This window comes from Mya arenaria, chromosome 6, assembly GCF_026914265.1.
Source record: "Mya arenaria isolate MELC-2E11 chromosome 6, ASM2691426v1".
NCBI lineage: Eukaryota > Metazoa > Mollusca > Bivalvia > Myida > Myidae > Mya > Mya arenaria.
In genome coordinates, this window is record NC_069127.1 from 49110645 (window position 1) to 49123295 (window position 12651).

General features: G+C 34.6%; 1 protein-coding gene across 1 annotated transcript; it reads left to right on the forward strand.

Annotated features, from left to right (window-relative positions):
- Positions 1–345: 345 nt before the first annotated feature.
- On the forward strand, positions 346–11980 carry LOC128238527 (uncharacterized). Its single transcript, XM_052954530.1, has 5 exons — positions 346–372; positions 4615–4781; positions 8594–8701; positions 9850–10023; positions 11067–11980. The coding sequence occupies exons 3-5, from the start codon at positions 8604–8606 to the stop codon at positions 11317–11319; spliced, it is 525 nt and encodes a 174-aa protein (XP_052810490.1). The 5' UTR covers positions 346–372; positions 4615–4781; positions 8594–8603; the 3' UTR covers positions 11320–11980.
- The last annotated feature ends 671 nt before the right edge of the window (positions 11981–12651 follow it).

Here is a 12651-nt window from a genome sequence, read left to right on the forward strand (position 1 = left end):
AACGTTAATAAATTCTACAAAACATGTTCGCGAAATTTATTTAACGCCCCTCGCGTAAGAGGTTTCATGCAAAACAGTTTGCCTCGTTAATTATATCCGACGTCACGTACCGTTCTATCATAAAACATAACGCGTTAATTGAGACATCAACGTGGAGTTCATTGAAATTTAGCCACAATTTACGTAAACAAATTAATTTAAGCGTTTATGTAACGGCAATTTTAATTCGCTGTTGCCTTAACTTGTGTTTCCTGCAGTAAAAAGTTCATGTTTATAAAATTTAATTTAAAGGAAGTGGAGGATACTTAGACAAACGCAGTAGAGAAAAATGGTAAGACTGTTTTATTGTCCAATTCTTATTTCATAATTAAAGTAAGAAATTTGAATGCACTTTTAGAACGTTAAAGAAAGCTTAAGGATTTTGCAATTAAATTTTGTATATTTAATCATATCATAAATCAGTTATTTGTTTGTTATTGTGCTAGTAAAGGTGTAACGATTTGCTCACTTACTTGAATTCAATTTTATTTTAGCACTATCTTATTAGTGACACTCTTATTCAAAATCAATACATACACATGTAAAACAAACATAAATTTTGAGTAATACACCCTCAACTACTTAATAAATAATGCATTTATGGAAAATATTAATTACTATTAACAATATTATAACCGTGTATTTAATAGCTGAAACGCAAAAATATTTAATGATTGGTGAATGCTAAAAGATTTACTGCGATCTACTATGGTCTCATAAGGTAGCAATACCGGGTTTTCTGCACATTTATTTTAAATTAAACTCGGTATCCTTCAAAAGCATCGTTATTTTCGACATTGTTCATCCTTTTTGGTATACTAAAACAAGTGTATTAAATGTGTAAACTCTTATTTGGGAGTAATAGTGCATTTTTAAGACATTTATCATGTGATAGTCATTGTTAAGTGGGTGGGGTTGGGGGCGGCTGTTGGCATGTAAAACACTAACACTCTTGTGTATATGACTTTGCCTCTGTTTTACCACGTGTCAGTAATCAGTAAGTAGATAACTTGTTTATCATGTGACATGTGCAATTCAAACTGAAACAATTACAACGAATTTACAAAATGTTGCACCCATATAAGTCACCAAGAGCTGAGAATATTTAGTATAATATACAAACGTTTAACTTTGCAAAGTGCACTATAGAATTAAGAGGTGGTTCATACAAATCATATCAATATTTAACAAATTTGAACCTGAATAAATGATACTTCGTCTTCTCATATAAATAAACTAACACAGTTTTCGGTTAGGGTGTCCGGTTAGCGCAGTGGTTAGTGCACTCGCTTCTCACAAAGGCGACACGGGTTCCATTACCAGCTTGGGCGCATGTGAGTTTGGTTTGTAGTCACCAAGCCGGACAAGTGGGTTTTCTCCGGGTTCTCCGGTTTCTCACACAGCATAAGACCACATGCTCGCGTAAAAGAGTGCCAACGGGAGTGATTGGTATAATGTTGGTATAGCTTGTTTCACAATCTTTCTTAAATCAATATGTTTAAACTATCACATTTTTCAGTGAAATAAAGACTCGCAGAAACCATTTGTGTAAAACCTGTTATTATTGATTGGTAAATATTTATCCAATAATGACTATTGACCAATAAAACTAATTGGATTTACAAACTTATCAAAAGATAGACATCGGACATATATTCTCTTTATTTCCAGCCAAAAGTAATTTAAACATGTCAAAGAAACAAACGGTCATGTATACAGTTTATACAGCATTACAGTTTTTGTATTATGAGACACCAAGTTGTTACGAGAAGATCACGATGTCCATGTTTTAATATTGTTAGATATATAGCAAATACTTTTTAAATGAGTGAAATCCTTCTGAATGTATGGCTATTATGCTAAATGTGATGTACAAGTCACTATATTCAAGACGTAAATTTTCGTGGCTCCTTGCAAAAAAACTTGCAATAGAAATGCATTTAAAGGAGCTCAAAAAATATTATGTTATATTAATAAATCTAAGTATTTTATAAAAACATATGTTTTTTTATTATTTTATTGAAAATGCCTTAAAATGCAGATAATACAGGTAAAACCAAAAGATAGCCGAAAAAATATTACAAAAAAGAAGTTAATGTTCAAGCTGTCTTATTGGTATTAGTATTAAAGATAGCACACATGAACAAGCGAGAAACATTTCGTCTTCAATTTGACCAAGTATGCATACTGTTCATGTCCACTGATCTTATAGAATGGGGGGGAGGGGTATTATATTTACCATCGCCATCGGTTAGTACCCATTCGGCGAGCACCATTGGTCCCGGTTCATGCTGAAGGGTGCTCAGATACACCCGTTTTTAGCTAACGGGTAGAATATATGCGATATAATTAATACGATATTTCTATTTAAACAGTTTACGCCAAAAACGAACCCAGGCCTGGAAATTTACGGTCATAAAAGAACTCGCTTCTATTTTGCCATCAATTTTTTTTTCGCGGGAATGCATCTGAAAAAAACACTTATATTATAATTAATTTACTTATTTGATACCGAAATTGCAGAAAAAATTCAGAGGAGGGGAATCACAAAAGTCGTCCATGTTTACTTTCTCTTTCTATAAAAAAGAAAAAAGGAAATAAAATACGCCAAAAATGCACCATTTCTGAATGTTAAAATTTTCTTGGTGAAGTACCCTCAAAACCCCCTATCAACATTTTTATCCATATAAATTTTGGTTCTGAGGGAGGGGCACAATTCAAAAGGTTACGCCCCCTAACTTACGCCCCCTCTAACGTGGAATCTTGTATACGACCGTGTAATTTACATTACCCTGTTATACTGTTATATTAGTTGGACTTTGAATTTGATCAAAAATGGCAAATAATTAATATATACCAATAGGTTATAGCTGACATTGGTAAAATAATTTACCCGTGGTGCAATCCGATTGGTCTTACGGAATAGCTGTTTCACTAAATAATGAAATAATTGAAGCTTCAGGGACAAAACATGCCAATACCTTCAATCAAATGATAGCGTGACAGTACACAGGCGATTACTCGAGGAAACCCGGAGTTTCGAGTAACGGCGAGTTTTTCTAGTCTAGCGTCATTTTTGAATGATCATTTTAGTATGTGTACTCATTGTTAAAGATGCCCTCTGACTCCCAAATGAGATTTACAACAATTAATACAATTGTTTTTATATTTCTTAAAGGATGAATAAATGTCGAAAACAATGAATTTTATGAAGGATGCCGAATTTAATTTGAAAGAAATGTGCCTAAAACACGGTATTTTTACCTTAGGAGACTATAGTAGATTACACTAAAACTTTAAGCATTCACCAATCATTCAATATTTTTGCGCTTTCTGCTGTCAAATACACGGTTACAATCTTGTTAACAGTTGTTCATATTTTCCATAATTTCATTATCTAATAAGAAGTTACAGGTTTATCACCCAATATTGATGTTTGTTATACATGTGCATGTGTTGATTTTGATTATCATTTGTCATTTCAGTTTTGAAATTTAATGAATTTTAATAAATAAGTTTTCGCAATGTCAGTAATCATACTGATAAGATTGTCTGCTCGGCATAAGAACCCGTTGGCATGCCAAAGAACTAGGTATCATAATAACTTGCGTCAGAAGAGAGACTTAAAGCTGCACTCTCACGGATTGGACGTTTTGACAACTTTTTCATTTTTTGTCTCGGAACGAGCAAATTTTTGCGAAAATCCATGGAAACCAGTTATATATGACTGCTGACAAATAATTAGATTGCAGAATTTTATATTCAAAGTTCAAACATTGATGTTTTATGCATTTTCTCAAACCGCTAGTAACGGTTTAAGCCATAAAACCTCAATTTTCAAACGGATTTATGAAAATCCGCGATCTGATCTTTTGCCAGCAATCTTTAATTATTGGTTTGCAGATATTTACGCAAAAATTTGTTTTTTCCAAGACAAAACATAAAATAAAAAAAGTTGTAAAAATTGTAAATCTGTGAGAGTGCAGCTTTCAAAAAAACATTTATGCCTACTTTTCAATTCTGTAAGTGTATATTTTAATTCCTAGTGGGATTTATTTATTCTTGCTATCTTATCTTATACTAACTAATAACGACTTTTAAAATTATGTGTTTACTTGCTATTATAAGTTTTTAACTTAAAGCTGCACTCTCACAGATTTACCATTTTTACAACTTTGGTATATTTTGTCTTGGAAAGGGCTTTTTTGCGTAAATATTTGCAAACCAATGATGTAAGATTGCTGACAAAAACTCTGATCGTAGATTTGCATATTTCCGTTCAAAAATTAATGTTTTATGGCGTAAACCGTTACTGACGGTTTAGGAAAAATGCATAAAACATCAATTTTTGAACTTCAATATAACATCTGCGATCAAATGTTTTGTCAGCAGTCTTATATAACTGGTTTCCATGGAAATTCGCAAAAAGTTGATCGTTCCAAGACAAAAAAAAATAAAAAAAGTTGTCAAAACGTTCAATCAGTGAGAGTGCAGCTTTAAACAGCAAAATAAGTACTGGTTAAGCCAGATTGCTCTGCAATTATTATTTCAAAACTTAGCATATGAATATTTCAGATTCAGCACGCTGTCCTCGTGCTCGGAGCGGTCACTGTGGTGCTTGCCTGTGACTTTAGGTACGAACTTTCACCGTTCTACTGGAAAAACCAAGAAAATGTGTGCAGTGATGACCTATGCATAACAAACCCAGATATCCCAGCCTGTGATGATCTTACCTATGACCAGTAAGTTGTTACATTTTAAGGATATTTTTTTACGTTTCATAAGGTCTGATACCGAAAGATTTCTCGTGTAATATGAACTCATGTTGTGTGTAAGGTGCACTCATGCTGTGTGTAAGATGAACTCATGTTGTGTTTAATGTGAACTCATGTTGTGTGTAAGGTGCACTCATGTTGTGTGTAATGTGAACTCATGTTGTGCGTAAGGTGCACTCATGTTGTGTGTAATGTGAACTGTTGTTGTGCGTAAGGTGCACTCATGCTGTGTGTAATGCAAACTCATGTTATGTGTAAGGTGCACTCATGTTGTGTGCAATGTGAACTCTTGTTGTGTGTAATGTGAACTCATGTTGTGCGTAAGATGCACTCATGCTGTGTGTAATGTGAACTCATGGTGTGTGTAAGGTGCACTCATGTTGTGTGTAATGTGAACTCTTGTTGTGTGTAATGTGAACTCATGTTGTGTGTAAGGTGCACTCATGTTGTGTGTAATGTGAACTCTTGTTGTGTGTAAGGTGCACTCATGTTGTGCGTAAGGTGAACTCATGTTGTTGGTAAGGTGAAACTCATGTTGTTGGTAAGATGTACTCATGTTGTTGGTAAGGTGAACTCATGTTGTTGGTAAGGTGAACTCATGTTTTGGTAGGGTGAAACTCATGTTGTTGGTAAGGTTAACTCATGTTGTTGGCAATGTGAACTCATGTTATGGTAAGGTGAACTCATGTTGTGCGTAATATGAACTCATGTTGTTGTAAGGTGAACTCATGTTGTTGGTAAGGTGAACTCATGTTGGTGGCAAGGTGAACTCATGTTGTGTGCAATGTGAACTCATGTTGTGGGTAAGATGAACTCATGTAAGCGTAATATGAACTCGTGTTATTTACAATGTGAACTCATGTTATGTGTAATATGAACTCATGTTGTGCGTAATATGAACTCATGTTGTGTGCAATGTGAACTCATGTAATGTTTAATATAAACTCATGTTAGCGTAATATGAACTCATATTGTGTGTAATGTGAACTCATATTGTGTGCAATGTGAACTCATGTTGTGTGTAATATGAACTCATGTTGTGCGTAATATGAACTCATGTTGTGTGCAATATGAACTCATGTTGTGTGCAATGTGAACTCATGTTAGCGTCATGTGAACTCATGTTGTGTGCAATGTGAACTCATGTTGTGGGTAGGATGAACTCATGATGTGCGTAATATGAACTCAGGTTGTGCGTAATGTGAACTCATGTTGTGTGTAATGTGATATCATGTTGTGGGTAATGAGATATTATGTTGTGTGTAAAATGAACTCATGTTGTGCGTAATATGAACTCATGTTGTGCGTAATGTGAACTCATGTTGTGTGTAATGTGAACTCATGTTGTGGGTAAGATGAACTCATGTTGTGTGTAATGAGATCTCATGTTGTGTGTAATATGAACACATGTTGTGCGTAATATGAACTCATATTGTGCGCAATGTGAACTCATGTTGTTGGTAAGGTGAACTCATGTTGTTGGTAAGGTGAAATCATGTTGTTGGTAAGGTGAACTCATGTTGTTGCTAAGGTGAACTCATGTTGTTGGTAAGGTGAACTCATGTTGTTGGTAAGGTGAAACTCATGTTGTTGGTAAGATGAACTCATGTTGTTGGTAAGGTGAACTCATGTTGTTGGTAAGATAAACTCATGTTGTTGGTAAGATGAACTCATGTTGTGTGTAATGAGATCTCATGTTGTGTGTAATATGAACTCATGTTGTGCGCAATATGAACTCATGTTGTGGGTAAGATGAACTCATGTTGTGTGTAATGATTTCTCATGTTGTGCGTAATATGAACTCATGTTATGCGTAATATGAACTTATGTTGTGCGTGATATGAACTCATGTTGTGCGTAATATGAACTCATGTTGTGTGTAATGTGAACTCATGCTGTGTGTAATGTGAACTCATGTTGTGTGTAATGTGAACTCATGCTGTGTGTAATATGAACTCATGCTGTGTGTAATATGAACTCATGTTGTGCGCAATATGAACTCATGTTGTGTGTTATGTGTACTCATGTTGTGGGTAAGATGAACTCATGTTGTGTGTAATGAGATCTCATGTTGTGCGTAATATGAACTCATGTTGTGCGTTATATGAACTCATGCTGTGCGTAATTTGAACTCATGCTGTGTGTAATGTGAACATGGAATCCATTATATGTTAAATATTTGAATAAACAGAATGTGACCGTAAATGTCAGGCCCCGTTATTAAAAATACTCATTTTGGTAAATGGTAAAGCGAAATGAGAGGAGGTACAGTGTACTATGACCATAACCTATTTTTTTGCAAATAACAGAGTTATTGCTCTTTGTTTGTGTTTCGTTGTTGTCAAACCTTTGTCCGGACAATAACTACTGGATGGAAATGTATTGAAACTTTACATAATGGTCAAGCACACAGAGAAGAAAGTGCAGTGAACAAGAAAAATAACTATTTTAGCCAATTGCAGAGTTTTTGCCGTTTTTTATCTTGTCCGGAGCATAACTGAAAACTACTGGATAAAAGTTTGTCAAACTTTTGTCCGGAAAACAACTACTCGATTATATTCATTGAAACTTTAAACAATGCTACAGCTCAAAGAGAAGAAATGCAGTGAACAAGAACCATAATTTCAGCCATTTTTAGATCCTTTTGATATTGTGTATAGCATAACTTGAAAAATACTGGATAAAGTTTAATTAAACTTTATACAATGGTAAAGCACAATAAAGGAAAATGCAGTATACAAGAACCATAACTCTGTCTACAGCATTGTCATTGTTATTCATGACTTGTAAAGAAATCACTGCCATTTCTTATGAGGCAACGCTCTGGGATATTAATCCCATTCAGTGATAGCTCTAGAGTGTGTCTTAATTTATGTCATGTTCAATGTTGACTTTTTCATGTTTATTATCACCTATGCGAGTAATGATCCATGTCGCCTGTTTGTGCCATGTTTGTGTTTGCCCATTTGCGCCATGATTCATGTCGCCTATTTGTGCCATGTTTGTGTTCGCCCATTTGTGCCATGATTTATGTCGCCCATGCGAGTCATGATTTAGTTCGCCTATGTGTCGCCTATTTGTGCAATATTTGTTGTCGCGTATGTAAGTCATGATTCATTTCGCCTATTTGCGCCATGTTACTTGTCGCCTATTGGGTCATATTTCATGATGCATATGTTAGTCATGTATCTTGTATGCATATGTTAGTCATCTTACTTGTCGCCTATGGTGTCATATTTCATGATGCATATGTTAGTCATTTTTCCTGTCGCCTATTGGGTCATATTTCATGATGCATATGTAAGTCATGTTTCCTGTCGCCTATTGGGTCATATTTCATGATGCATATGTAAGTCATGTTTCCTGTCGCCTATTGGGTCATATTTCATGATGCATATGTAAGTCAAGTTTTCTGTCGCCTATTGGGTCATATTTCATGATGCATATGTAAGTCATGTTTCCTGTCGCATATTGGGTCATATTTCATGATGCATATGTAAGTCATGTTTCCTGTCGCCTATTGGGTCATATTTCATGATGCATATGTAAGTCATGTTTCCTGTCGCCTATTGGGTCATATTTCATGATGCATATGTTAGTCATTTTTCTTATCGCCTATTGTGTCATATTTCATGATGCATATGTTAGTCATATATTTCTTGTCGCCTATTGTGTCATATTTCATGATACATATGTTAGTCATATATTTCTTGTCGCCTATTGGGTCATATTTCATGATGCCTTTTTGCGTCATATTTCATGTTGCCTGTTTTTTGTAGGGAGTTCCTAATGATGACTGCAAAAGCGCACGTAAAAGCAAACGTTACATTGGAGATGAAGGTCATGTCGGAATACTTCAATACACTTATACCGGGACCGGCAATAAAGTGAGTTCATCGCACGTGTGTTTCAATTGGTTTCCACATACAAAATTGTAAATTGTTGATGTCTAGTGGCCTCCATATCAATTTGGTTGCCTTTAAAAGGCACAAAAATGAAAAAAGTATGCAATTTTTAAGCTTTTTGAGAACTTTCAAAATGAATGTTTATACTTATGATAATTCACAACGAATGTATCACAATTTATTATTAAACTCCGAGTCTGAAAAAATGTTTTATCATATATGTATTGTAACACTGCTTTAATTAGAGTGATGAGTTAATTTTAAGATCTCTAAACAGTACTTGAAACGGAAAATGCTAAAAATAAGATTAAGAAGGAAATCCATTGTCCGTAATCGTCTGTTAATATGCCTACGATATATAAACCATTACAATACACTGAAATGTAAAGGTGTTTTGTTTTATTTATATGGAAAACCTGAACGTAAATTGATTTAGATTTTCGTGTCAATTTAGATTTTCGTGTCTTAAAGTTGCACTCTCACAGATTGAAAGTTTTGAAAACTTTTTTTTATTTTTTGTCTTGGAACGAGCCAAGTTTTGCGAAACTCCATGGAAAGCAGTTAAATATGACTGCTGACAAAACATATATCGCAGATTTTTATATTTAAGTTCAAAAATTGATGTTTTATGCATTTTTCTTAAACCGTTAGTAACGGTTTAGACAATGGTTTAGACCATAAAACATTATTTTCGAACAGAAATATGAAAATCTACGATCTGATTTTTGTCAGCAATCTTATATCATTGGTTTGCAGATATTTACGCAAATATTTGCTCTTTCCAAGACAAAAATAAAAAAGAGTAAAAATGGTAAATCTGCAGCTTTAATATTCGTTTCCAACTTAAAAAAGAACACATAGAAACATTTAAGTTAGCCTACAAAACTGGACGCTTACATAGTTTGAAAAAAAAGCTTAAGATATAAAGCAATGCTTTATCTTAATTGTTTCTGAATATTGAACCATTCGTCGTTTCGATTGCAGCCAACGTTTTGTATTATCTGCCAACGTTTTATACCATCAACAAAGATTGGATCTTCCAACGTTTTATAGTATAGCCAACGTTTTAAATTACTGCCAAAGATTTTATATTATATTCCATTTTACTTATTGATATCAATTCATTCCAGCTCCAAATTCAAATGTACAGGCATTTGTGAACAAAAAATGCAGAGTCTGAAGTTGAAGAGGATTTTTACAACAGTTATGGTGCAAGATCAGAAGGACTACATGAATACACAACTTATACCAACACATATGGCGTGCATTGTGATTGGACCTGATATATACTACCGCAAATGCGGGTAGGTACTACTTCACTTATATAGTCCATGCGGTAACCCCGAAACGTGTAGGTTACTGTGATTCAGTTCTCCTCGGCCATTTTCCATCGAAAATAACCTCTAAAGTATATGGACGGTAGGAAAATTGAAATGTTACATTTAACTACGCTGTAAGTAGATCGTGTAGTAATTTCAATTAAGCAGTTAAATTTTATGACTTTACTCTCGGGAATCTAAATTGAGAATAGAACAATACACTGAACACTTAATCGGCAATCAACTTTAACTAAGTAATACAGAAAACACGTGTAAACGCTACAATGACCTTTTACTATTATTCAGCATTTATTATCATTCTACGTACTATTTCCACTTTAACGGCATTTGTCCGCGGTTGTTTTCGATGGAAAATGTCCGAGGGGTTCGTACTGAGTTCATGTAATAATCAAGATTGCCAGGGTCGAAGACAACTCTGGTCACGGAACTGAAGTTGAGATATGAATGCGTGTTCATGGCCCCAATTTCTCGAAACTTTTCAAGCTTAACAGGTTTAAGTAGCTTATTTTAATTAGCTACAATAAATACTTAAATATGATTTGATAAATGACAAACAATACTGATAACAATATTGTAACCGTGTATTTAATAGTAGAAAGCGCAAAAATATTAAATGATTGGTGAATGCTAAAAGATATACTGTGGTCTATTTTAGTCTCATAAGGTAGAAATACTTTGTTTTATGCTCATTTATTTCAAATTAAACTCGGTATACAGTTTTCTTTCCATTCATAGCTACCCTTTCCCGTTGGTATAATATTATTTATCGTATAATTATATTATTGCAAACAGTCGAACCCCGTTGGCTCGAACTCACAGGGACCGGTGAAAATATCTCGAGCCTCGGAGATTTCGAGCCAAGCGGGAATCGTTACCTTCAGTATAAACAAATCGGTTCTTAACATCCAGTTCGAGCCAACGAGGAGTTCGAACCAACGGGATTCGACTGTTTAGCAACTGTTTGAATCCAAGTAGTATGTGTTATGATTTTCCGCATTTATTTTCAGTGGTCAATGTAATCTTCCCGATCGATATAACCGCTACTGTCTGCCGGATGTGACGGTGAAAATCAAGGTCTGGGTGTTCTGTCCAAATGTGAGTCCAGGGTGTCACAAAGTAGACTTTGACGTCCCTATCTCGTGTAGCTGTAAAAAAATCGAATGTAACAAAGGTTATGACATCAATAAAGAATGGGATGCCCGACAAGGCGCAGTTAATCCGGGAAATCCCATTGGGGTCGCCATAGGACTGACTGGATGAAAATTCGCCGAAGGAAATCATTTCCAAAAAACATATCTTAAGTTGAATGACTGTTTCTAAAGACTTACCTTTTACAAGAAGGTTGACTTATTCATTGAAATGTGCTATTTTTGCTTAATATTTTACCGAAAAGAACAGTTTTGCATGTTCCTTTCAAAAGCAGTTTTTAAATATTTATTATATATATTATATGGTGTGTTCTAAGCTATGGTGGCATATAACTGCCGTAAGATAACCTGTAAACGTTCGCGGATTGTTTCGTGTTAACCACTTAATTTTCGAGATAACTATCTAGCTATTAAGTTAATATTCGCGAAACTTTTCGGTAAGATAAATATCATAAGACTAAATACTGGCTTGAAAGTGCCCTGAACTGCCACCTGTTTCCTTTTAAGCCGTACAACATTCACAGGTAAACTAGTTATGGTTTGCGAATTCAATTCGCGAACGCTATCAGGTTATCTTACAGTAGTTATATGCCACCATACTAAGCGTATCATAAACAAACGTAAAATAATTCATTGTAGGATAGTGAAGTGAAAACTGACATGAGCAATAAAAGCTTACACAAAACAGTTGTTCGTGTTTGCACAAGCATGAACATCCGTTTGATTCATTGTTGATTTCTTCTCAATTTGTAAAAATAAAAACCAATTGCCAATGTCTGCCCTTGTTTCTTTATATCCATAATGGCATAGTTAAATCTTATAATGCAGTGCATACTAACCCAGTGTGTGTATACCACTTGTGTGTATAATTAAGCCTCATACGGAGCTTTTAAACAAAGATAACTTCACTATTTATTCACAATTTTCAATGAAACTTAGCGCGGCCTACGCCGCTTACATAGCCCGAGTCTTTTACTTGAGTTTGATTGAAGGTTTAGTTTATTAAAACACTTCGACAAACCTATTTACAAAACCGCCTTCTGATTTAGCCCTGTCAAATCATTATTTGCGAAAGAGGTTTGTCGAAGTGTTTGACGAAACTAATCACATAATCTAACTCCAGTAATACAAAGAAGGCAGGGCTCTTTCAGCGGCATAGACTTAAATTTGTTTGACTTAAATTGTAAAGAAAATGAAAAGTTATCTTTGTTTTAAGTCATCATTCGAAGCAAAATGTTGCCTTTCGACGTAGCATTTATGACGTAATTTATCACGTGGTATATATATATACACACTGTAACCCCCAATATAGTTAATGTACGGTTTGAGGTGCCATACGTATGTAGTAAATGTAAATATCAAAGTGCTGAGTGCTGCATGAACAGGGTTTTATACGGGTTTTTACCATAATGATTCACGATTATGTGTGTATTAATAAGGTGCT

What these genes read in the sequence shown, in the direction of transcription:
- LOC128238527 (XM_052954530.1), top strand. Translation starts at nt 8,604, where the DNA reads ATGATGACTGCAAAAGCGCACGTAAAAGCAAACGTTACATTGGAGATG. An exon ending in ATACCGGGACCGGCAATAAA is followed by an intron (nt 8,702 to 9,849) that starts GTGAGTTCATCG and finishes AATTCATTCCAG; the next exon opens with CTCCAAATTCAAATGTACAG. An exon ending in ATATACTACCGCAAATGCGG is followed by an intron (nt 10,024 to 11,066) that starts GTAGGTACTACT and finishes ATTTATTTTCAG; the next exon opens with TGGTCAATGTAATCTTCCCG.